The following is a 27,950-nucleotide window of genomic DNA, read 5'->3' on the forward strand; positions in this document are numbered from 1 at the left end:
ATCTACCAATTATTTTCTCAATTCATCTTTTGGTCTGAAAATAAGTCAAAAACATGAATCTCTTCGCCAAAGGTGATGTCCTCAATTGGTGTGTTTACATGCAGAGGAGTAAATCTACCTCCGGTACAGTAGGTGGCAACGCCTTTCTACAACCGGTCGGAATATGGCTTTTTCTTCCAGTTGACCTTTGTAAAAATCACAATGACTTTGAAAGCAAGGAGAACACAGGCGACTGTTCTACAAAATTACGACAGAAATAGGTCTTCATGGTAATATCGTGACTTGCCATGGCAAAGTCCTCAGACCATGTAAAGGTAAAGCTCAAGTTCATACTGTTGTTTTTTGCGCTGTTGCCTCCTGATCTTTTCTATTTCCAGGTCAAAAACCACTGCAGCGTAGTAGGGAGGGGCAGTTATAACCTGTGGCTTATGCGCAGCCACATAACCCAATCTTACCCCAGTTAAAGTATATACATGCACAAATACTCCAGTTACTAAAGGAGTAATCTAGGTCTGTTAACCGGTGTTTGAGAAACTGAGGTATTGCCTAAACCCAAATATGCTGCATGTAAACACATTAAATGTCTTGTTTTGTCAAGTTCAAAACACAAATATATTCAGTGAGTGATTAAACAGAGAAAAGCAGCATTTTCTGCCATTTGTGTATGAAAAATCCCTTTAACAAATAATCGATTATCAAAATAGTTGGCTGTTATTTTCTCTCAGCTAAGTGCTTCAGCTCTCATCATAACATATTGGGGGATATGCACATTTATGGAATACACCATCATAAGTAATGCTTGCAGAGGCAGATTGGAGTTATAACCTTGGAGGAATTAGGTAAAAAAGTGAGTAATAAAGTGAGCTCCAGTCCATTATTTTACAGTCGTGACTTCCTTCTTCTAGAGTTGCCCATATTCTGTTATATACTCACCAGCTGTGAAGCACTGTTTGTGTATAATCAGCATTGCAACTTATAATTAGTGAAGTTCTGCTCGATCTTTTAATGCCCAAATGCAAGGGAACAAAAAGGCATGCCAGGGAGTTGTAGCTGCAGTGAATAAAACTTAATTTGACAAATACACTTTGATAACTGCAGGCCTTGATGATACATTTACGTTGCAGTAAGGATGTCGCAAATATCAATAGTTAAATACTTATCAATACCACTTGTTTCAAAAATGACACAATATCCACAAAGGCACATCACAATCAGATTTCAACCCAAGGCTGCACAAATAAAACAACAGGGAAGGGAATCAAGTGGGTTGGTATGTGTTCAGTGACTATTTCTGGACCAGCACTGTCTGCAGGATTCTACTTAAATAAAAAGGAAAAAAAAAATCCTATTTTGTGTGCCAAGGACTTTTTCCTTTGCCGTGGTATCAAAAGAGTGTTGTTGATTTTTTATACTAGTATCGTATCAAAGTCTATAATTCAAGTGTTGTGACATCCATAGACTGCAGTGGATTTTTATTTCTTTCAATCATGAATCACTCCCTTAGAAGTTTGTCTAATGGCACATATTGCATTAGTGTTGCATACTTTCTCATTATTAGATTATTTAAATTTTTATGAAATAACAATTTGACCCAAATAGGTTTCTAAATTGGTTTTCTAATAGTTTTAGAATGTTGTTCATGAATGTGTATTATTAATTTAACAACCACTACATTTTAATGCATATTTGAGTTTACTGATCTTGGACAATTTCAATCACTGAATTAGGACGTCTAAGCTCTCCTTCACTTGCACAATGCAAATTTGCTGATTGCATAATTAGCTGCTGCCCTCGTAAAGCACAAATTAAAAGACAAACGACATACAGAGTTTTTGTGTACGTAAGTGTTGCTATTGTAGTCTGCAATCTGCCTCAGTGGTTCTTCCCTCGCTAGCATTTAAAGCCTATTGTAATGGAGATACGTAAGTGTCCTCAAAGTGCTTTTGACTAAAATTTCCTCTTTTCACAGGGATCTTAAGGACATCAAAGAGAGGAATACAATGTCTGTTCTGTTGACACTGCCTTCCAGTGTTCAGCCTATCAGAAGCTTATTACCATAATTCAGACGTCATCCAGAACATTTCCCAGCTGATTGGATACCATGATAACCAACCAGGTTCTTCTCCTCCTGATGCTCTCTATCCTGTGGCCCAGTAGTGCCCTGCCTTTCTCACCTGGGAATATTGGGAATCTGTTTGGGATGCCAGAGAGTGATGGGAGGATTCTTCAGCGGTCCAAACGTGGATGGATGTGGAATCAATTCTTTCTGCTCGAGGAATACGCAGGAAATGACCATCAATATGTCGGCAAGGTAACATGTCCAAACACATTGTCTGCAGACTAATTATAGAAGGTTTAGCTTGTTGAAGTTGTGTTAGATGTAATTGGCTGAAGACGAATGGGCTGCCAGAAATCTGGCTGTTACAGGCACAGTTAACTGGAGGTATCAGTAGTTTATGTGCTCTCACTGTGTATCTCCCTTATCTTCCAGACTTCCACAGTTCAGTACAGTACTTACTATCACATTGTTTGCTCAGTGAAAAACATATTATTATATATGCCTTTTATGTTAAAAAAGAATGTCAGTGATACCAAGAAATAACAATATGTAGGGTTTTTAAAATAAATATGAAGTACTTTTCCTCATACTCACCACTTAAATGTGTCAATAATGCCAAGGGTACATGAGTCATCACCCAATTGAGCTGAAACTCCCTTTTGGTAAGCCCTATTCAACTCCAGGGCTATACACGAAATAGACAAAAAAAGTGAGCACTTGAGAAGTTATATGTACATTGTGTTGACACATGACAAAAAGAAACACGACTAAAATAAGTAGACATCTATTGCTCAGTAATTAAGGGCTGTTGTCAACCAAAGGAAATCTTGGTCGACTGAAATTATACCAACTGTTCTTATTCACTGTCTATACATAACAGAAATAAATGCATCATAATTTGTATGTACTCCACATATTTATTGCTGTAGAAATTATGTCTGGAGCAAAGAGATAAATGAGGTATTGCAGTATAAGAGCGCTTAAAGGACAGGTCCCAAAACACAGGACTTTCAACCACGGTGCCCATGTCCCAGAACTACTAAGCCACACCTTGACCTTTTCTCTGGTGCTAACCACATCATTTAGGTGTTTAAACCTTTGTTTGCCTAAACTTGATCTCTAAACAGATTTTGCATATAGAGTATGTAGGCAACGGGACAAGATTTGGGTAGCGTGAGCAATCTGGTTTCTGTTTGTAGGCCAAGAAGTATTTACGAATTGCATTTGGAGACCTAAAAAGGTGATTGTATTGGCTGTCATGCTTTCATGACCATAAACAACGACTGCTATTTGGAAAAGGAAGTCTCGCCCCTGGCTACACCAGAAATGTCGAAACATTAGCCAATGCCACCAGAGGCTGAATCATCGTCAGACAAACAGCTGATTGGTTCTGAGATCGACCTTTACTTAACTGGTCACATGACAGTATTTTTAGTGTCTAAACCTATCATTTCTTGTTGCCTAAACTTAAGTACTTTAAATAGAATATCATATTCCGTAAGATATCATACTTACCCATTTATTAAGATATCATATACAGTTGTGTGCGTAACTTTTGGTAAGATATCAATTGAACCTGTTGGTCAGAATACTCTGAAGCAATTGATTGGTAGATGGGATAAAAAAAATTTAAAAACCCATCCCATTACTACCCCTAGATTCAATAAATCAGCCAGAGTGCACTGAGTGCATATCACCAATGAAAATTTAGTCAGAAAAGAGCACATCAACTTATGTTATATGTTGTTTGGTTGGTAATTGTGACCATGTCTGACACGGGTTGTTAGGATTCGTGTTGTTTTGGGTTTTTTTGGTTTTGTCTCTGTTCTTTTTCACTTTAAAACAGACAAACTGTACGGCTGTAATGCTTTTTCTTGTGTACTTGTGTGCAAAACTTAATAAAAGAAAAAGAAAAAAAAGAAAAGAAAAGATCACATCAAATAACCAATTGACAAACCAACCAGAAGGCGTCAGTCAAATTAAAATCAGACTCTGAAACTCGACATACTTTCACAAAGTGTTCACAACTGTAACATGTTTCTTAGGGCAAAACATGCATTTAATTAAATGTATTTGCAGGAGATCTTTTCTACTGTGTATAGAAGTTTGAAGAAGACTGTAATTCTATGGCTGATTTAAAAAACACAAATACAGATATGGCATGAATGTAATAATCAATATCAGGTCAAGGCCCAGACAAATCTGACTGCAAGACTCTTTTTGGGACAATGCTCCTCCTCCCCTCCCGCCAAGATCAGAAAGGTTCCTGTCAGCTCACCCATGCTAGCACTATAAAGACAGGTGTGATGGGGAACGCTACAGTTATCAACTCGTGGGAGGGAAATGAGGTGACTGTCGACAGCCAATTTTCTCAGAGAAAGCTCGCTTTCATCACACACCTCATTCTCCAGAGTAAACAAGTGTCTTCTGCAAGGTTGAGTGGGGGGATATGACAACTTCTTGTGCAGAAATCATCATCCTGATGTGGTGAAGAGAAAGGAACAGCAAAAATAAATGGAATATTGAGTGAAGGAGGAGGAAGAAGAAAACATATCAATCAAAAAGGCCAATGAAATTCACCTTGTTGTTTTATGTGATGAAGCAGCAAAGCGAATACTAACTATAAATCGGGCCATCCCTTGATGTCAGTTACTAAGGCAACTTGACGCTCATCTCGACTCTTTGATGCTCTCTGGCACCCAACTTCTGTGGCATGACAGCAATCGAATTCACCAGTTCCCCACTCTTTCTGTGTCCAATATCATTCACTATTAAAAAGTCACAAAAACATGCGGCTGTAATAAATTACTGAAATGGAAAAATGAGGCAGACGCATACTGCCATTCTGCTTTGCAGAAGGAGCTGCGGCGATCCGTATCACTAATTCAATCAGTTTAACTTTGGAGTTTTAGATAGAAACAGACTGTGATGGTGACTGAGATGATATTGAGAACATGTTTAGGATAGATGGAAGAGAGAGGAAAAGGTTATAAAACGGACAGTTAGAAAATACACAGAGCTGTAAAAATATAGTCCATCAAGCGATTTTTCAATCAACAGCAAATTAATTGGTGCTTATTTTGATAATTCATGGATGATTTTGAGTAAAAATGCCAAAGTAAATTTTGAGTAAAAACAGTCTCTTTATCCAGCTTCTCATTTTATGTCTTTCTCTGTCACATGACAGTTAACGGAATGTCTTAAAGTTTAGACTATTAGACAGACAAAAGAAGAAGAGAAACTGTGAATGTCATTGTTTCACTATTTCTTTCACATTTCACATTAATAAAACTAACTGTTAGTTGCAGCGCTAAAAACAAGTTATAAGATGGAATAATAGATTAATAAAATGAAAGCAATAATTAGTCATTGAATCAATAAGTAAATCCACATATTTTGACATTTGATATCCGCTATATTGACAACAGATTAGTAATTTTTTCAACCAAAAAAGGCCAAACTTTTTCTGGTTCCTGCTTAAATAATATAAAGATATGCTGCCTGCTATCGGTTTATATCATTATTAATTGAGTGCCTTGGGATGTGGACTGTTGGCTAGAAAAAAAGGTAATTTAAATACATCACTTTAGGTTCTGGGAAATTATTATGGGCATTTTGTGAAATTTTGTAGACAATACAAGTTATTGAAAGTTGCAGCAAAAAAAAAAAGAACAATGGTTAGAAAATGACAGATAATGGCAGATAGAGGAACAAATGATATAAAGATAAAAGTTGAGAGAGAGAGAGATGAATAACCAAGAGCAAATCTAGAAACCACTTTCATGCCCAGTACAAAGCCATCAAAGCCTTGATGGTCTTCCTCATAAAGATCATTTAATGGTCTTTGCAGTGCACTGTGGGAGATCATGTTTATTTCACATTCAATCAAACCTCTCCAATCAACCCACACCCACTCACTAACTGTCACATAAGGTTGATTTCTTGATTTTGCTAATCCCATCTGATGTAAAGAACAGCCTTGCTCTTGTATAGATCGCTTTTTAACTGAAAAGGAAGCAGTGCACCACCGCAGCTGCCACCACATAATAAATGCAGCTCATATTGCTTATCAAGGTGTTCGGAATGCATGCTGCTTTCGAAGCTTATGTACTGAGAGGTGCTGATGGGTACCTCAGCGAATGGTAAGAAATATAACTGCATTAGCTAAAGTTACATTTTGAGCACTCATTCAGAAGCTATTGTCAACACTGAAAACAAGAGCATAGACTATTTTATAATAGTAAATATACTATGGAGTGGCTTTGCACATATCAAGCGTAAAACCCTCAAATCTCATTTTAACTGACTTTCACGGGGCCATTAATGAGTGTGAGCACTCACTGTGTGCAGCTGTGGTGCCCTACTTCTTAAGCAGGGCTGTGAAGTGTGAACACTTGCGATGCTGAGCAATACAACCACAAACTTTGGATTCTGGAGCATTTGAGTGGCGTGTTTGAAGTGAACTAAATCCTATTAAATTCCTGGTACACTGTATTGTCTTGTGCTTTGTAAAGAAAATGTGCAGCTCTAAATTAGAATATCCAAGGTAGTTTACTTTGTTGTGTTAATATTTTGCCAATAAGGATCCGTGAGATTTTGCAAGGCTTTGTTCAATACATTTCTGCATTAATTTTGCCGAACTTGTATGAGCTATGAAAACTACAAAGCACACTAGAGATACTGTAGGCTTTAAAGTGAACCTGCATAATATACATTATAGTACGGTGTTACCATAGTAAAGAATTCGCCTATGTCTTAAGAGACGGAAGGAAAGAGGGAGGAAGAGTAATTCTTTATCCATTCTGCACTCTATTTTGCTATCTCCTCTTTGCAGCACCGAGCAATGCTTACCAGAGACCTGACAAGAATTGCCAATGATTTTGCCGCTTTACTGACAATTCCTCAGTGTTTGTGCAAGGCGATTTAACTCATCAAGGCTCTCTTCTGTGCTTCTGTTGTAAGGCCTTGAAAAAGGCTGTGTTTGTGCTGCAAGGCCTTGAAAGGATAGCCACTAAATCTTAGCAAATATAGTGTGTGGTAGTGCTAACATTTGATTTCGTTAAGGCTGTGTGAAAAAACACTTTGTGCCACACTTTGTCAAGGGTATCAATGCCAATTTCCACCCTAGTCGCAGTAGATGTAATATGTACAATACATGTTAGATGCAGAGTTTAGTGCAAAAACAAAAAAGTCTCTAGTGTATGTAAAAGAAAAAAATCAAGTTAGCTTGGTTTTTACACTTTAACTCAGTACACTGAATACATTATATAATTTCCATTTCTATAGGACCTCCCTGCAGTCCTACAATGAATACATTATACTGCGCTGTATTATATTATTGCCAGGTGACACAGCAAAATAAATATATGTTCATTGGAGCATTATAGTGTTCAGACTCTATTTCTCTGTCTTTTAAATGTTTTTCTGTAAAGACCCTATTTATATAGTGCATTTCATACCAAGGCAACTCCATGTGCTTTACATAAAGACAAAACATTTTTTAAAAACAGCATACAAAAAGGACCACTATTATTTTTAGATGGCATGGCATGCCATAACAACTCAACATTGCTTACTCCTTATTTGCACTTCCATTCTGCAAGGCATCTACAGTATGGCCATGGGAAGAATTTCTGTTTACCCATATAATTAGGAAGCTGACATTATCTAGACATCCAATAGTCAGAAAAAGTAAATGAGGTAAGAATGTGAATGTCCCCACATACAGTTGAAATATGTAAAATGCATAAGAATAGGTTCAACAAAGACTGTAAAATTCCCATTATCCTGTATACCGATTGGCTGCAAAGGCTGCTTTGATGGCTTGTTGTTTGTTGATTTTACTTCTCAGGATCCATTAGGATTAACAACCAAATCTGGGAATATGGTAATAATCAGATGAAAACTACTGAGGAATAAAAATCAAAAGATTTGGAAAAACGCTATTCATGTGGTGTGACTCGGTCAGAAATGGTATTGGCCTAATTATGACACTGAGGTGTGTGTTTGAATGGTAACAGTTCTGAATATAAGTAATGACATATGTTCTTATGTTCAGTATTGCCTAGTGAGCATGAACTAATGTCTCCTGCAGCCAATATACAGTATCACATCATACACAATGAAGTTCAAAGTCAACAAAAGATGACTGTGGTGCCTTGATTGCCTGATTCCCAAGAGTAAATGTGCCTACCACAGATATAAACCCATTTGAATGAAAAAAGAAATCATAGAAACACTCCTTCTCCTTTATAGTCAATAGCAGTTGCAGCATTCACATCCATAATACGTCATAAATCCTTGGTTCTCTGGTGTACAGCTCAGGAGAGAAATCATATTCACAAACAATGAAAGGTCCCAGAACACAAATGTATGTGGAAATTCAAGCTGGTTGATATCCCTCTTTAATAGGCTTTGGATAATGGAATTCATCTGCATTAAAATATTTTCAAACACAACACCAACTACTGTGCATATTGTTCATTAGAACCTGACAGCGTCTTGTTTTTTTTTGGTTTTGTTTGTTTTTTAATTCTACCGGAGAACATAGCTAGCAATACATTTATGATTTCTATTCAAAGTTGTACTGTTGACATCACTCTTCCAACTGCAGTGAAAAATAATTAGTTTCCTCACAGCATGTAGATATAAATATTAATAAGTTTCTGACGTACATTCTGTGTCCCTAACTACTTGTCATTTAAAATGTGAACCCATGAGATAGTGCTCTAAATATATCTGCTGACAGATCCAGTACAGTAATGAGCTTGAATCAAGTGTCTATCACACCATTGTTACTCCTTCATGACACTTGGAGCCACTTCAAGGTGATGGATAGGTCAGAGGTGACTAATTTTAGCAATTGTTGGTGTAGGTCAGGTTGTTTGTCATTTTTCAAAGGCACAATTTGGAAGAAAAATCTCAGACTAATTTGATCTGGACTAATAGAGTATGTCACATTTGACACTGTGGGTGCAAAAGCAATGTTCTGCTTGAGAGTGAAAAAGATAGACCCCCAGAGGGTTTACACCATTAGTTCAGTGTTAACAAGTGTGCCAAAGTTTCATACATCTAGACCAGGGGTAGCTAACCCTCCTCCTGGAGAGCTACTGCCCTGCACGGTTTAGGTTTCTCCCTGCCCCAACACACCCGATTCTAATGATTATCAAACCTTTGGCAAGTTTCACCTGCTTGATAACGAGCAGAGCATTAGAATCAGGTGTATTGGAGCGGGGAGAAACCTAAAACATGCAGGGCAGTAGTGCTCCAGGAGTGGGGTTGGCTACCCCTGATCTAGACTATGGCGTTAATGGAGTTGAGTTCCTATTCGCCAAATAGTATATTTAATGTTTTCATTCTCAAGGAGCATGTAGCATGTAGTGTTTGTTCATTCCTATAGAAGCTGATCAGGGGAAGCCAAACAGGTTCCACTGCGACATCTAAAAATACCTGGATGATCAGCACTGCTTCCACATCATGTGACCTAGAGAGAAAGTGCACTAGAGAATTTGGTTGACCAGGCCAGCTACTTCTGGTCTAGCGCTCACGCTAACTTGACTGCTTAGCTTTTACGGCATTCTAGACCTTCAAATGTTATCGGACCGAATGGATCTGATTCTGATATTAACACAACTTTCGTCACTTTCATGGTGGTTGTGATGCTCAAAAAAATGTATCCCCAGATTTACAGATGTCTCTTTCCCGTAGACTGTTTAAAAAATTGAATGTAGCCTCTCCGTCGGGGCCATTCGCTCTACTTGATCCATTCATATTCGCCTCTGGGAGCCACCATCTTGTCAGACTTTGACTCCTCCTTGTTTCCTCTTACCAAAAAAGGGCATTGAAATGACATTGGGGGGAGGGAGATCGGTCAGTCTGGGTGTCGTTTACAGAATTAGCCACATTAGCTCCACCGCCGGGGAGCTAGGCTAACAGAACACCTTACTAGATAAACGGGATTGGGTGTCCCGTGTCTAAGGCTGAGACTACACCGGCTCCGGGAGTGAAGTGCAGCCAGCATTTATGATCTATGATTGACTGATGTGGAACACAGTACCATGCCCATAGCATGTAAAACACTGACTCTCACGGCCAGTCCTCCCTGCGCTCCAGATTAGCATCTAGTGTATGTGCCATTGATAGCAGGCTGTACTGTAAGTCATGGTACAAGTGTGGCTATTTAATTAGCATAACAGAGCTAATGTTAACACGGTGTGTTCCTAAACCATCTTGTTTGTACAGTTGGTTGAAGAGCAAAGCATCGTGTCACTTATGGTAACACCACCACAGGAATGACCGCAGTCCAGGTCGAGACAACGGAGTTAGCATGCTAACCCTGACAGCTAGCCTCCGAGGCAAAATGAGGGCCAGAGGCTAGTCGTCACTCAAGAGGCCGCACCCCCAATTATTCATAAACTTTAGCCTCCAATAAAATAAAAACTAGCCTGTTACAAAAATATTCCCCCTCCTCAGTGTTGTCATGGAGATATGACCTAAACATACAGACGAGAATTTGTTTTTGTAAAGAAGTCCTAAGTAGGTTTAATTATGCTGTGAAAATGGCCTGTTTAACATTGGGGTCAATGAGAAACTGCTCTAGTGTGCAAATGGCTCCTACTGGACACTAGGAGAAGTGCAGTTTTTGGCTTTTTTGTATTGGATCAACCAGTCGCTTTGGTGGGGGCTTGCTCTTTCCCAATGTTGGTCAATGGGATAATTTTTTGGACCTGATTTTTGTAATTCCACCGATTGGCCATTCAAATTGGCTTCAAAGCCCAGTGCACTTTCTGGGGACCTGGGCTAAACTGGCAAACATAAGTGGGCTGTGTAGACAGTGGGAAGTAAAAATAAAAATAGTAAAGATTTGACCTGAAACTGCTAAAATTGGAAATACGTGGAGAAAGCCCATGTTTTCTCAGTAATGCCTAAAGACAAAAGACCCTTGGGAATACTCCTAAATTGGGAAACACATAACCGGACATTTTTTTATTTAATTTATAGCATGTTTACATTTTCAGCCACAGTCAAAAAAACTCCTAGTATTGCCAATACACTTGATGTTAGTAAAATGGGAGGCAAATATGTGTCTTAGGACTTATTAATACTCTGGAGCAGTTTTTTCCCCAGTAAAATGTATCTTTAAACAGCTATGCACAGTTGCACAAAATGGCAAGTGTGTTTTCTTGTCTTGAATCACTCAACAACAAGTTTGTGTCTGTATATTATAAATGTGTCTCTCATTTTCAGCTGCACTCCAACATGGACAAAGGTGATGGAAATGTGAAGTACGTTCTGACGGGAGACGGGGCAGGTACCCTGTTCCTGATTGATGAGAAGTCTGGGGATATTCATGCCACCAAGAGGCTGGACAGGGAAGAGAAAGCTATGTACACACTCAATGCAAAGGTCCTGGATAGAAACACTAATTCAGAGCTGGAGCCTGACACTGAATTTAACATAAAAATTCATGACATCAATGACAACGAGCCAAAGTTTGCCAAGGACATCTACTTCGCCAGTGTCCCTGAAATGTCTGAAGTTGGTAAGTTAAAATGTTTTTTGATTTTAGAGATGGATGGGTTTTCCGTTAGGTAAAGCTGCTTTTCTGTTTTATATTGTAAACTGTTGATTAGACTTTTATTTGGACAAAATATGCAATTTGAAGAAGTCATGCTGGACTGGAAAATATATTGGACATTGTTTCACTTTTTGTTCCTGTTATTTCAATTGATTAAATAATAATATAAACAGCAGCTAACCCTATCAATTAAAATATGGTTTCAGCCATACTATATTTATTTATAAAACAAATATATGAGGTTATTTAATTAATTGAATGTTGCCAGGAGCACAATTCAAGCAATATGGGAAAAACACTAAACAGAGTTGTTCATCAGTCAGTTTAACTGCCCTATTGTGACGCTGTATTCACTTATTCAGTTTTTTACTCTTTTTGTGATTGTTTTTTGTTTGTTCAGGCTCATTGGGCATTCATAACAAGTAATGTCATTTGACATTTTTAATAGGCAGTAGAAATATTGAAAGTTTAGATTGTCACAGCCTTTCCAATTAGGGATTTGCTTCATTGCATTTAACTTCATTCTATTCAAGTCATATAAATAAACCAATTGGCATAAATATAAAAAAAGCTGATGAAAGTAATGCATGCAGCTTGAAATCAACCCTAAATTATGAAACCACAAATTAATACACAGGAGCAATCAAGGGTAAATCAAAACCCAATTGTCTCCACGACAAATAGCAATGCCCTATTTGAAATTCCTAATGCACTGTGCTTAGATTTCTCAGCTGCATGGATACTGTCCAAAGGTGGTCAGGTCACCACTACTCGTCTCCGGACTGATAAACAGCCTTATAAGTTCAGACGGAACACACTGGATAATCAAGTCAGCCAGCCATGAAAAATCAGCAGCTCCCTTTTATGCTATCAGTGCTGGGACTAAGTGGGACAGATGTTCAAGGGTTCATTAGTATGCACCAAGACAGACAGACCCAAACAGGACACGGCAGAGGTCTCTTGAATGCCAAGGACAGTATTCACAATGTGGCGTTACTGCAACGCCTGGGTGGATTATCCAGGACTAAATAAGGATGTGACTCAATGACAGAATATCTGGGAGGAACTGAGCCCTTAAAGAATACCTATTTATTTAGTGCTCAAACGACACATATTCAAGCACCTATCAATTGGTTGTGGAGGCTTGTGTTTAATGTGTGTATAGGGTCTCTGTGGTTGAGTTTGGTTGATATGATAGAGTAAGTAATATTGTTTCATTTTACCAAATGACACTTTCAATACCAGGGGCTGGCTGTAATACCAGCAGAAATATGAAAGGCAAAGTCCCTGAGCACATGCATACAAATACAGTGTCCCAGAGCATAGGAATTCCATTCCAGCTCCTCAGTAGGAGCTTGTCACTACGTGTCTAATGTTACCACACCTTTGGCTCGAACAGCAGAGTTCAGAAAGAAATGCTCAGTAATATGACCTTGCTAGGCTAAAAACAGCACTGGCAGTATGAGTTTGAAAATGTTAAAATTAGCAACAGCTCTTTTTTTGTTTGTTTTACTTTTTGTACAGGATTGTGCACAGATAGATGCCTTACAACTTTAATTTCACATTTACTATTTAAAAAAAATGAGCTGATGACACACTTTTCAGCTTTGTTGTGCAACAAACATGTAATTCTTTGTTGAGAGTCTATGTTTATTTTATCTTAAAACTTTTATTTCATTTCATTTAAGTTTGATTCATAAGACTCGTCAAAGCCCTGTGATACATTATCGAAGGAGAGAGAAACCTTCATTTTGAATCTTGATGACGTAAAACCTTTCAGTCCCTCTGACATTTAAGAGGTCCATCTACGTGGACACAGGAGTTTAATGAAAGCTAAAATTTTCACTGAGGTGCAAAGACCCTGAAGACCCAGCTGTCACCATCTGCAGCAACTACTTTGCTCTTTCTATAAAAAAAAAAAGTAGGCAATGACTAACAATGTTCCTTATTTATTTTACTAAGACATCACCTTTTTGTAGTTAAATTTACTCCAGAGCCCTGTTATTTGAGATTCAATTTTGAGTATTACTGACTGACTGAGTTTAGTCAGCATTAAAATGGTGTTCTTATGAACAGAAAGTAAGTAATATGTTGTCAGTTACTTGATCATGTTGAGGAATGTTACGGATTTGGCATTAAAATTAACTTTGCATGTTCTTTTTTTGCAGGTACATCTGTTGCCACAGTAACTGCCAATGATGCTGATGATCAAACATATGGGAACAGTGCCAAGCTTGTATATAGCATTCTACAGGGACAACCATATTTCTCTGTTGATTCTGAAAATGGTAAGCCAAACCCAGCAGGAACTTTTGGATGTTGTTAATAATGTTATGCAAGTTTGTAAACAGATCTCGTGCACTGGAGGTGTGTCTGAGATTTAAAAACAGACAGAATAAGGATGAAGTTGCTCAGTAAGTGCTGCTGATTTCACTCCAATAAACTTGTAAATTACCCTTTACTGAGAAACACATTACTGAGATTACTAACTAAATACAATCAGCTGAAATGTGAAATTCTCTAAAAAAAAGTCTGGTAACATTACTAGGATTCACAGTTACTACTAGATAGGTTCAAACTAACATGGTATTACACTGGGTTGCACCAGTCAACCATAAGTGATGGCTTAGCTCGTAGAGACTTCTGTAATGTTTGAAATTAAGCATCATGTTTTAGCAAAACATCCATCTCAATACTTTTGATGATTTTTAGTTAAAGGTAAGTGTTGTCATGTTTAGCTTACACAAATAGGATACATTTATCGATAAAGTAATTCCAAAGAAATAAGGGAAGTTTGAGTGGTGAAGAAGTAAAGCAGTAACCTAAAAAGTCAGGCTACAGATGACTTCCCCTAGTAAACACACTTTCCAGCTGAAGGTAGTCCCAAACCAGAGGTGGAACCTCATCCATCATTGGTCCTGGATATGATCAGCGAGGCATCACTTGTAGTTGAGTTTCAAGTTCAAAGTGGATTGCACGCCCAGTAATCATGCTCAGAACACCTTGACCTAACCAACTGTCAGACAGTCTGTCAATCAACTAGTGTGTCTGTAATCCAGTCATATGAATAGTCAAGAGCCAGCCCACAAGATAATCCTTCTGCGGGTGAGCAGGCTTATACAAGCACCTTCACAGACCTCAAATATCTGCTGTTCCTTAGGCAGTCACATGTCTTATGAAGAGAGCAGCCTTAATAGGGGACACAGATCCTGAAGTGCAAGCTTTACAAGGCAAAGTCAGAGCAATAGCAAGTTTAACAAGAGACTCTGAAATTACAGGCTAAAAAGATAGAAATTAAGTTTGGAAAATTGAAACCCAACCTCAAAATCATGAAGATACAGAAGGAACTGAAGCCTCAAAAATATATACACTGGAGATCAAAATTAGAGAACAAATGATTGATTCTTGATTTATTCTGAAATAGTGTTATTTTTTAAAGTCCAAAATTTGATAGCCTGTCTGTTGTGGCTATACCACTGAGAGAGGTTGGGCGTTCTAAGTCTGTGAGTTCAAGAATATTGAAACTTTACAAGGACATAGATTCATTTAAGTCCCTCAAAAGGGCCGGTCATGTAAAACATGTGCACGAGAGGACAGGATTATGTAATGACTCTCAATGGGGAATCAGTTCAACACTGCGCCTGGAGTCTGTCACCAGTACAATGCTGAAACAGGCAAGGATCTGTCTCTGCACACAGTGTCTCTTCATTTAAAACAATTTACCTGAAAGCCCACTCTGCAGTGACCAAACCTCTCATCAGCAGAAAGAACAAAAATGAGAGACTTGCCTTTGCTGAGGACCATGTTGTGTGGACAAAGGAGAACTGGTCCGGAGTGACTTCCGTGATGAGAAGACCTTCAATTTATTTGGGTCTGATGGGAAACATTATGTTGGGCGTAATGACTGGGAAAAGACTGAAGCCAAAGTGTGTAAAGAAGTCAGTTAAATCTGGAGGACGTGCCATGGTTGGGGGATGTTTTCTGCAGCAGGAGTTGGGCCTCTTGTACAGCTACATGACAAGGTCAACGCAAATGTTTAAGTGAACCTCCTTCTACAACATGCAATACCTTCACTGCAACTGTCTCCCAATCAGCTGCAATTTGCATGCAAGACAATGCCCCCTGTCATACTGCAAAACAGGTGAAGCAGTTACTTGAAGCTAAGAATATTGAAACAATGAAATACCCAGAGTCCAGATCTAAATCCCAAAGAGAAAATGTCTAATGTCTAAGAAACCCATTACAGTTACTGAACTGTGGAACAAACTGCAAGAAGAACGGACCAAGATCAAATCAGAGCAGTGTGAGAAACTAATTATGTCCTGTGGGCGCAGATGTTCTGAAGTCATTCAAAGCTGTGGCCTCTACACTTCCTGTTCATTTTTGAATCAAATAGAAGAAAACATTGTTGAAATCTTCTCTTCTGACACAATGGTTACTGTTCTCTAATATTGGTCACTGTTTATTTTCCACAAAATAAAGTTTTTTTGTTGAAGTGCCTTTGTTATTTAGAAAAAACAACAATCATGCTAGTACAGCAGTGGTATAGCCACAGCTGATATTCTATCAATTTTGGAACAATAAAATCACAATATTTCAGAAACAAATCAAGTATTTATTATTTGTTCTCTAATTTTGATCTCCAGTGTATAATATTATAAATAAAAAAATATTACAACATATTTTTATTTATATTCATAATATACTGTAAATTACATGTTTTAACATTCTTTATTAATCGGTCTGATTTATTACGTCTTTCTGCTGTGTTTATATGCCTGAATTGTTGCTGCATTGAGCTACATTTGTACTCGAAAATGCATCGTAACGAATCATTTGATGTTCAAGGTCATCTGACAGGAAGTCTGTAATCCTCATTAACAGTTCACGCCAAAATCGATAACATGCATAAATATCCACATCATGAAGATCAAGTGGGTGAAAACAGCTGAAGCAGAGGTTAACGGTTGGCTAGGTGCACCTTTCACACCTATCCCCCTTTCTGAGCATGAAGTCAGGAGTGCTTTCAAGCATGTAAACACCAAGAAAGCAGCAGGACCAGACAGAATCAGTGGGTGGATCCTCAACCTATCCCTCCTCTTCACTCCCTCCCTAAAGGAACTACACGTCTTGAATATCAACGGTCCCTTGGTAGAAAGGGGGGACATATTCAAGTACGTTGGTGCCCACATCACCAAGGGCCTGACTGGGGCTCTGCAAACTGACTCGGCGGTGAGAAAGGCGAGGCAGAACTGTTTCACCTTACACACGAGGAAATTCCAGGCTCAAATACTGAGCAATTTCTACCCCTGCCCAATCAAGAGTGTCCCGACAGTGAACATCCCTGCCTGGTATGGAAACAGCATAAAACAGTACAGAGGTACTACCATATGTGGTGCTCAACCCTGCCAAAGGGTCATGTACACCAGGCTAGGAGAATCATTGAAGATCCTAACCTCCCTCTTGAGGTTGGAAAGAAGATACCGGATATACGAGGTCAGAGGAAGAGCTTCTGCCCTCAGGCCACTAGGATCCTTAATGAGGACACACTACCCGAGATTGTACCTGCACCCACATTATACATATTATACATATTATTATTATTATTATAATTATTAGTGTTATTATTAATAATAATAATAATAATTACAATATTATTACACTGTTTAAATTGATTGATTGATTATGTAGCCTGCTATATAATACTCATTTACAGTTAATATGCAGATAGTTTAACTTGCCTAGTTTCTCCAAGGAGGCCACATCAATGAAGTATTTCTGCACTCTGTAATAATAACATATGAACAAACATTTTTCTGTGTTCTTCTCATATAAGAAACCACTTACCAATTAATTATTTACTTGTCTGTGACATAAAAGCTTAAAAGGCAAAGCAAGTTAAAGCCATTATTCAGATGTATTTGCTACATGTCTAAAATAAGATGCAAGAAATGTCTGAAAAGTGTGCTTACAGTACTTACTGATGATCCGAGATGTAGATGGGATGATCATTGTCAGTTCAATCTCCATCCAGAGTACAAAGCTTGGTGACATTGTGAGCTAGAAGCCGATGGAAACTGCAAACTGTCTTATACACAGGTTTGATGTGTTGATTTAAAGCGGATAAAAGATGAAGAACAATGTCAATAAACCGCATAGGCAGTGAATCTGACTAAAAACAGCTGGGATCCATTTACATGCAGCACCATGGAAATCATCATTTACTGAAATGCCTTTGTTTTTTGACATCCTGAGTCCTGCGCTCTGTAGGCACATCCACCTTCTAATACTTGTATACTGTACATAAACTTGTGACGTTAGAAAGGTATTGCCAAGGAACATAATCCAGACAGCAATAACATTTCCCCTCAAAATGTAATTGGCAAACTAAATTAGTAGTACATAAATGCAATTTTCTAGGAACCATGGCTGGGCAAAAGGATGGAATTGATCTTAATCTTATCTCATTTTCAGTAAAGGAGCAAATACATTTTCAAAATAAAGTTTTCCATTAATTTGGCAAAAGTGATGGAAAGACTGTTATTTTTTCCAGGCACCATCAAGACAGCCTTGCCTGGCATGGACAGAGAAGTCAAGGAAAAATACCAGGTTGTGATCCAGGCTAAAGACATGGCTGGACAGATGGGTGGGCTATCAGGGACCACTACAGTCAGCATCACCCTCTCCGATGTGAATGACAGTCCGCCACGCTTTGCTAACCGTAAGAGCGAGTCCTTTTCTGCCGGTGTTTTAATGATTTGTTCTAGACCTCTAAACATCAGTGAACTTTAGTCGCAAAGCAAAGACAGATCTAGTTCACACACTAATGACACAAGCACACACAAACATACAAACTGTAATGGAAGTTAAATTCACTGTCGTGCATAGATTCCTTCCGGGTGACTGCTGTGGAGTCTACAGAGATTGGTGGTTCTATTGGACGTATTAAGGCTGATGATCCAGATGTTGGCCGTAATGCTGAGATGGAGTACAGTATTGTCGGGGGTCATGATTTATTCAACATTATCACTGACCAAACCACACAGGAGGGAGTCATCATAATCAAAAAGGTAACTCATACTGTATTTATTTCCCCTTGGATGTTCTTCATAGTCTTTTTTTATGCAGTTGCATGTTTTGTAGGGCAGCCACCCTGAGCAGTCATTACTTTTGATTGATAATCGCTGTGCAAACAGACAAAACTGTTCTTATCACAAGTGAGATTTTTATTCTGCTGCAATGAATAGCCTTTACATATGCTGAAGTGTTCAAAGGAAATTAAAGGCATTCAACTAATACATTAAGTAATATCACCTAAAAGGAACATATGCCTTTAAAACTCAAAATATAATGGACTGTAGCGCTAGTCTGAGTACTTAACAATTGGTGTTGGCATTCACCCATTCATGACACATTCATACACTGGTGGTAAACTACCACACAAAGTGCCATCTGCTAAACATTCAAACGCAACATTTACACTGATGGCTCAGCCACCGGGAGTAATATTCAATGTCTTGCAGAAGGACACTTCAGCATGTAGAGAAAGCCTTTTCTTCTTTTTTTATTAAGTTACATGCTTCTTTTAGAATCAAATACAAGTCAATGCCCCTATTTTATAAACCTACCATCATGTCTTCTTGCGAAGTTTTCTTTAACCTTTAGAAGTTCCTCTTCACTATTCCATGTGTTTTAATTTGAACTAAATTTAAGCTGTCTTTTTTATCCAGTCTCATTATATTTGTTTAACTACTATGTAAAGAATAGTACAGCTTCAGATTTAAAACCAATTCCTGTGATAAGATTAATTTATGTGAAAAAGACATGACAGAACTTATTTCTGAACTGCAGAGTAAAATCAGATACCCTAAGCCTTTGAAATGAATAATATAAAGTCGTCTTTTGCTAGAACTCTTTAGTTTCCCCCTCGAGATCTCCCAAGATCAGTATTCCTCTCTTGGATTTGTAACTTAGTATATTAGAGTATGAATAAGATAAAGGCAGACAAATGGAATGCAATAAATTGTCTATCAGAATCCTGGAGGATGAGTGTTTTACGGAAAAGTCTAGAGCTTGACTTCTGATTCTCTTTCATCTCCAGGCACTGGATTATGAAAGTAAGAGGGACTATGAGTTCAGAGTCGAGGTGAGAAACACCTACTTAGATGCAAGGTTCATCCACGGTTTGCAATTCAAAGACTACGCCACGGTCAAGGTAACCGTAGAGGATATGGATGAGCCTCCGGTCTTCACCAGGAACCCTTACATCATCGAGGTGCATGAGGACACAGCTGCTGGCAGCTTCGTTGGTGTGGTGTCGGCCAGGGACCCTGACGCTGACAACAAGCCAGTCAAGTATGCTACAAGACACAGCAAGAAATGTTTAGACTTTAAGCAGGGCCAGACTTTCAAAGCCACATGCCAAATCCCTCACCTGCCTTTTCACAACAAATGAATTCTCCTTGGAAATGTATTTTTCACTATTTAGTAAATTCAGATATCAATGACCTGTTATATTTATAATATTTCCTCACCAACTGAGTGGAGGTCCATTGAGGTAATGGGATTGTTTCAAAACTCATTGTTCCAGCTTTAATTAAACCAGTATAAAATCAATAAGAAAACAAGCAACACATGGTTGAAATACAAAGTCTCTTCTTATCAGTTTTTTTGTAGCAGGAGAAAGAAATTGTGCCCACTTGGCTAAATCTAATCCATCAGCCTAATCATGTGTCAGAGCGGAGAGGGGAGAGAAGGATATTATTCATGGGTCCCTCCTGGTTATTTCCCAGTGGAAGATGGTGGTGGCCCTGTGAAGTGAATACAGACAGTGTTTATTTCCCAGAATTATGTAAGTCTTATGTGGTGCTGCACAAAGTCAAAGTGAAAGAGCCTAATTTGCTGTATCGATTCACAGCGCAGTACCGCCATTGCACACATATGGAGCCTGCCTGTCTCCGACAAAGAGATACGCCACTCTCAGCCCCGCACCACATGGCGTATTGTGTTGCATATTCAAATTTCAGTAGGATTTGAAAGTTGACTATGACAAATGAGCAGGCATGTGGGAAGATGGATCATGTCTTGACCATGGAGAGTGTGAAATGATGCACTGTGTAAAACATTTTTATAAAGTAAAGAGGCACTTTAGTGTTTGTCTTGTTAAGACAGATCAGTACAAACAGAAAAGATTGTAATATAACAGGGATGCAAATGTGGTAGAGAAACACTGTGCTGCATATTCACCAGTCAACAAATGTTGTTTGTAGGGTATTAACAATAACATGTTTGTGTGTTATCCTTTCAGATACTCCATTGATCGGCATACAGATCTAGAGAGGCTGTTCAACATTGATTCTGTGAATGGCACCATCACGACCCTGAAAGCACTGGACAGAGAAATGTCCAAATGGCACAACATCTCTGTGGTGGCCACAGAAATAAGTAATAGTTTAAATTGTTCAAATAGTTTTGTATTTCATGCTGTAATTCCTTATATATGACCTTTACAGGCTTCTGTCAAGATTCTTTTGTTCTATTTTTTTTCAAAAGCATGCTGATGTTTCTTTTTTTAAATCTCTTTCTTTCAGATAACCCGCGTCAGACAACTCGAGTGCCCGTGTTCATCAAGGTGTTAGATGTCAATGACAACGCCCCCGAGTTTGCAATGTCCTATGACACATTTGTCTGTGAGAATGTTAAAGCAGGACAGGTGCTTAAAATGTATGATCTTATATATGACATACAGGATGTGTTTAGCTATTGATATCATCTTAGTATAGGTTCAGGTTTATTAAAAGCTGTATCAAGGTAAAACACATATTTTTATATATTTACTTACCATTTCCTATGTTAGGAAAAAGATTCAAGAGTTATTGGGCAAAGAGGCAAACAGAAGTTGGCAGTGATCATCAATCAGTCACTTCCTGACATTTACAGAGGGAGTGTCTGCATCCACAATGCTTACTCCTTGTGCATGGTGCATACTGACCTATCTCTTCACACTGCAGCCACATGTGTTTTATAGTTTGGGAGTTTCAAGAGACAGCAAATCCCTTAATTATCTAAACACTCCTGGCTAATTGCATATTTGTCTTCAATATGTGATTGGCCCCAGTTTACTCTCACTGAATGATATTTTTATAGCACAGTCTTGGCAATAAACTATAATGCATAACAATTTAAATTCTGAATGTAATCATACATTAGAGAGAGAATAAAACACTCTGAGTCACATTTTAGATGCTTTAAGATTCCCCCACTTAGAAGAAGAAATACAAGCTTTCATGGGTTTCTCATACTTTGTTCTATTCTTTGCAGCTCATTCAGACAATAAGTGCTGTTGACACAGACGAACCCCTTGTCGGACACAAGTTTGTGTTTAGCATAAGTGCCACCAATCCAAACTTCACAATTGTTGACAGGGAAGGTAAGATATACATGTTTGCATTTTTATCTAAACAAATGCTTCTCTACGTATGTTCAAATAAAACATTAACATCGTAGGTTATTATATTTCAGTCTGGGTTGATTTGTCGAACAGGGAAATGGGGTTTGATACAGTGAAAATATTAAGGGCCATAGTTTATATGGTGCAAATAATCCAAATTAGAACATAATTTATTTCCCACAAATATATACTACATTTCCATTGTGTGATTGTAGTCTTTTTCTTGGCTCCAGCATGTTGGTGCCTTTTCTTGAAAAGCTTTTAATGTCCAGAGTGGTTTGGCACAATTGAGTTTACAGAAGCATCATTGGGACAATCAGCCTTTGGACAGTCATGCATCCTGTATTGTGTCACCCACTTGGGGCATTATCACCCCATTAAATGTCTGTAATCAGTGGTTATCAGCCACCTAGATATGAATTAGAAGGTGGCTGCTACACCTACCAGTTGGTTCAGAAGTCTGTTATCTATTCACATGGAAACGGTCGCCGTTGGTTGGTTCCGTTTAGTCAATAAAACAAGGTGGTGAGGTTCAGGAGAAGATTGGGTATAGGTTAAAATACTACAGAACGTAATGTAAGAAAGCTTACTTGAAAAGTCACACATAATGCAAACTCAGGCCAAAGTATTGTGTGTGTGTCTGACCCATCCATCACCCCAACCTTCCTCCTAACACAGAATTATTGGTCTTTTAATACTTCCAGTTAAGTGGTGAGAGTGACACAGATAGGTAATCAAGTTTACCATAATAATAGATGATAATTGTCTTAAAAATACTAGGAGGTATAGTAAAGCCATAGCGCCTCATATCTATGGTAGTAATAAGCGACTGATAACGCCAATTGTGTGACAACGGTTGAATCAGCTGATTGTGCTACGGACAGATTTCAGTTTCTCTTTTGTTCAATAAAAATGTGAAAGTGTGGTAATACTCACAACCCTGCGTAGAGAGAGAGAAATGTAGAGGTTGTTTAGTAAGCTTGCAGGAACAGATTTCACAACTTCAAATGTTGGATCTGTTGATTCCCTTTCTATTTAGTATAACTGCTTCAGTGTGCCTAGTCATGGCTTTAGAATCAATTCAGAGTAAAAGAGACTGGAAAATCAACACTATTTGGAATTTTACAAACAAACTTTTTAAATTATTTTTGTAAGTGTTGCCTTGTGTAACCACTATGTGTATGCCCTTTTGGAATTAAGACTACTATAGGATTACTTATTATGATGCATTTGCTCAAAAGTGTTGTCTTTGAAAATAAATTCAAATAACACAGATTGTTACTAACATAATGGATTGGATTCATATAGCGCCTTTCTCAGTACTCAAGGCGCTTTACAGAGTCCAGGTTCCATTCATTCACACAGACATACATGGTGGTGCTAAACTACGATAGTAGTCACAGCTGCCTTTGGGCAGACTGACAGAAGCGTTGCTGCTAATCTGCACCTACGGCCCCTCCGACTACCTCTTTAAAAATACAGCAGTCTTACACATTCAAACAAGGCAAGGTGGGTGAAGTGTCTTGCCCAAGGACACAACAACCATGACACAAGTAGGGCAGGGCGGGGATCGAACCACCGACCCTTTGGATATTGGGACGTTTAGAATACTATTTAGACATCTTTACCCAAGATGCCAATAATTCTAAATGGCTGTAACATGATACAAAGAAAAGTAAAGAAAAAAGATTGCAATTATTTTGTTTACAATCCCTTAGGTAAGGGAAACATCTCATTACTGACAAGCGTTACCCATTTGCATCTTTCCATAGATAACACTGCCAATATCCTGACACGGAGGGGAGGTTTCAGTCGGCGTGAGATGAGCATGTACTTCCTGCCTGTAGTAATCTCGGACAATGACTACCCCATTCAAAGTAGCACCAGTACACTGATCGTGCGCGTGTGTGCTTGTGACAGCCGTGGAAACATGCAGTCCTGTAACCCTGAGGTCCTGCCCTTCTCTGATGGTCTCACAACTGGAGCTCTGGTGGCCATACTGCTCTGTGTCATTATTCTCCTCAGTAAGTAATTTTGTGTATAAGCATGTGTATGTGTGTGTGTGTGTGTGTGTGTGTGTGTGTGTGTGTGTGTGTGTGTGTGTGTGTGTACGTGTGTGTGTGTGCGACATGTGTATTTGAACCCTCTTGTCTGTCTTGTGATGTTTTTTCTTTTTCAGCTGTGGCTGCAATTTCTGCTTGTAGCAACAGACTGTTGCAACAGACTGTTGCTACAAGTTGTTCTATTCAAGTCAATTTCATCAATATTTCCCAGAATCAAAAATTGCAAATTGGCCTCAAAGGGCTTTGAAATCTGTACAAGATACAACTTTATCCATAGACTCTCAAATCACCAAAACTGTAGAGCACCATGTAGAAGACACGGAAATATGGAGCAGCCTTGTTCTTGTATGGTAGCTACTCATCTCTGGTATAATGTAACAATATTACAAACAAAACTATAGAAACTACACTATTTTACCTTTCAAATAAAGATTTACCAAATAGACTCGACTGGAGATTCACTGTTCAGGCAGGGGGTTTCACAGACAGTTAATTAACTCCAAAGATGATGTGGTGTCAAACATATCATTTTCTTTGTGATGTGATTTTTCTAAACATCTGCCTGACCTTGAAGTCACATTGATGTCTGTGGCATGTCAGCACTATGAAAGTATATATCTGCAGTCCATATCGACCTCTGTTGCTACAATGACTGTCCTCAGAACCAGTTGTCCTTTTAGCATCACAGCTCCTGAGCTCTTGGTAGGACAAAAGCCAGACAAATGATCTTAATAACCTTGCCACAGAAGACAGCGCTTTGCTGTTGATGTTCTTTTGTACTGCTGCTATTTTTTTGTTTTGTGTATGGCTTGCACATGTGACACACAGACAGAATGTAAAATATGCACTAAAGGCAGTCCTTACTTTCATGCTGCAACCAGTTCAGGGTGCTAAAGTCAGTAAAATGGCCCAGAGGGAGTTGCTTTGCTCAAGTACATGCTGCTGAGTGCCCACACGAGAAGAAATTGTGAATATCTCTACTATAAGAAGGTCTATCATTACAAACATCGATTGAAAGCTGTCCCAACTCACTGCAATCAATAAAATGTTACTGTAAATATGCACTTCTGCCAGCAGTCTGCACTCTGGTGTGCACCGCCTGAGCATCTTAATGTGTTAACCGTTATTGTGACATAATACTTGGCCTGGACCTGAAAATTCAACTATTTGGGTATTAGTTTGTTGGGTGGGTATTAGGTTTTCATTTTTGGTAACAGCTGTATACTACTAACCCTGTCTGGATGTGATTGCTATCATTGTTCCCAGGTCCAACCCTTTGTAGAACAAATACAGAGAATGAAAGCAAGGAAACTTTCTTTTATTATCTAGTTCGATGCAAAAAGGACATAAATAAACTACTTTAAAGTTGATATTTCTGGGGGGCTAATTTACGTTGTATTGGATCAGTGCAAAGACTCGCCAATACTGATACCAGCATTTTTGGAGATATCAGAGGCATTTCTGATATCACATATAAAGTTTTCTGATTTCTGGTATCGGAAAAACTTTAGGCGCTATAAACAACATAATAACAAACGGGCACATACACATGACACACACATACAATACTTTCCCCTTTGTTTCTAATAGAGAATATAGTATATGTATATATACATAAATGTGTTGATTAGTCAACTTGTCACTCTTAATGACGACCACAGGTCAATCAAGAAAATCCTTGGTCAGGGGCAGCCCTACTAACAACCAATGCTATTGGTGTCAGTAACAGTATCATTTTGTCACCTGCTTCAAAGAGTCACAGGAGGTTTTGTAAGGTTTAGGAACTAAAGCAGATAAAATCAAATGCATTGCATTTCTGTTATACAGGGCAGTTCTCTCTGTGAAAATAGTACTGTGTTGTTGTAAAACTCCATTCATTAGAAAATAAATCTTCATAACAAAATCGTCTATGTATTTCCCTGGTAGGTTGCATGTTACTTCCTAACATCCCAAAACACCACTTCAGCCCTCCTCATGATCAAAAACAATGTCTAACAGCACACAGGGCACAACAGCAGCATTGTTTTACCCAGCAAAAAGCAGAAATGTATGTGATAATGATCAAAGGCATATCAATAAGTAATGGGTTTCATTGAACTTTACCTGGCTAAGCGTAATGCTTAATAGGAGCATTTATGTCATTGCTGCAGAACTCATTGCATATTGGTGAACTGTTGGATAAACACGTTCTCATTAAATGTGTGCATGCATGTGTGTATTCTGTTCTGTATGTACTTCTAACCATTTCCATGTGTTGAGTTTGAACCCCCTTCCTCCTCTTTGCCATTTGATCTGCACCCTGACTAAACTAGTCATCAAGCATAATAATAAATTTAATTCTGTGCTCGGTGGGCAAATCTTCTCTCACATATCTATGAAGGTTACACCCCGTGCTCTCCTCTTGAGCAAAATATCATGACATCTGCTCATTATCTGACGCTTTTCGCGCTTGAACCCCCCTGACAGACTGTCTCATTCACCTCTGCTTGACTCTGACAGGCAGGCGCTGAGCTGTAACGGCTCTCCCTATCTGGTCCTCCTCAATTCAACCCTCTCCTTTGTCTAAAATTGTGGCACTGGTCAGTCGCAAATGTTGTTAAAGAACCTTACAAACGGTCACCTCCAACCCCCATGCAAACCATGTTGAAGGCATTGTAATTAACACCCAGGTGGGAGGCAACTACAGCACCTGGTGGTAGGACAAAAAAGAGAAAGGGTGGAGAAGGAAAGAGCACAGGTGAAGTAGGATGGGTTCTTGTCCCAAATGAGACATTGCTTCTTCTATTTTCTGAAGAAATATGGGTTTATTTAAAAACTTGCTATGACGCAGTGCCATTCTCTGGAAACATGCTCACTCTGCAATCTCTGAATGTCTTTTACTGCTGAAAAAGAATGAAGGTGATAAGATATGAGGCTGTGAGCTGGAGAGAGAAAAAAGGCTCACCTAACCCCTGTGCATTTTATACAGTGAATGTGTCGTTCTAGGGAAAAAGAAAAGAAAAAGCTTTTTCACTGAATCTTTAATAATAGGAGGTGAATGCCTGAGGCAGTTTTGGGGATTTATCACTGGTAGCAAATATGTCTCCCCTCTGCGCTCCTGCTCCCCTGTGCTCTTTAATGCATGACACATGTTAGGAGGCACACATCTTATGCTGAGCTTTCTCTCTCTGTATTTCTCACTGTTTTTGTGTAGTGATTGTGGTGCTGTTTGCTGCCCTGAGGAGACAGAGGAAGAAGGAGCCTCTGATCATCTCCAAAGAGGATGTCAGAGACAACGTTGTCAGTTACAACGATGAAGGGGGCGGAGAGGAGGACACTCAGGCCTTTGATATTGGCACACTGCGCAACCCAGAGGTGATGGATGCTAACAAGCTACGCAGGGACATCATACCTGAAATGCTGTTTCCCTTTCGGAGGACATCACCTATAAAGGATAACACGGACGTCAGAGACTTCATTAACGGGAGGCTTCAGGAGAACGATTCAGATCCAACAGCGCCCCCCTATGACTCCCTGGCCACGTATGCATATGAAGGCAGTGGGTCACTGGCAGAATCTCTCAGTTCACTGGAGTCTGCTGCCACGGAGGGGGACCACGATTATGATTACCTCGGCAACTGGGGACCACAATTCAAGAAGTTAGCAGAGATGTACATAGGGAAGAGCCCTGAAAGAGAGACCTAGACAGAGCCATGATGGTCTCTCTTTACAAACCCATTTTTTTTCTGTTTATCTAGCTAGCTGGCCAGATAGCTGTTTGTCTCGTTAGTTAGCCAGCTAGTTGACTGTCTGTCTACCTAT

The 27,950-nt window shown here is 38.9% G+C and overlaps 1 protein-coding gene across 3 annotated transcripts; it reads left to right on the plus strand.

Moving 5' to 3' along the window:
- Nucleotides 1-2,101: 2,101 nt before the first annotated feature.
- LOC310963354 (cadherin-10-like) lies at nt 2,102-27,833 on the plus strand (the record flags this gene model as incomplete). 3 transcript variants are annotated; one of them, XM_083936128.1, is made up of 11 exons in its annotated part: nt 2,102-2,311; nt 11,306-11,600; nt 13,805-13,924; nt 18,190-18,357; nt 18,525-18,706; nt 19,738-19,991; nt 20,944-21,091; nt 21,241-21,348; nt 21,957-22,065; nt 23,859-24,110; nt 27,343-27,833. In XM_083936128.1, 11 exons carry the CDS (start codon nt 2,102-2,104, stop codon nt 27,831-27,833), a joined length of 2,337 nt encoding a protein of 778 aa, XP_083792254.1. The 3 variants fall into 3 exon arrangements, with proteins under 3 accessions (XP_083792254.1, XP_083792252.1, XP_083792253.1); XM_083936126.1 differs by having other exon boundaries at nt 20,944-21,086; nt 21,161-21,348; XM_083936127.1 differs by having other exon boundaries at nt 20,944-21,080; nt 21,227-21,348.
- Between the last annotated feature and the right edge of the window lie 117 nt (nt 27,834-27,950).

This window comes from Echiichthys vipera, assembly GCF_963691815.1.
Source record: "Echiichthys vipera genome assembly, chromosome: 21".
Lineage (NCBI taxonomy): Eukaryota > Metazoa > Chordata > Actinopteri > Perciformes > Trachinidae > Echiichthys > Echiichthys vipera.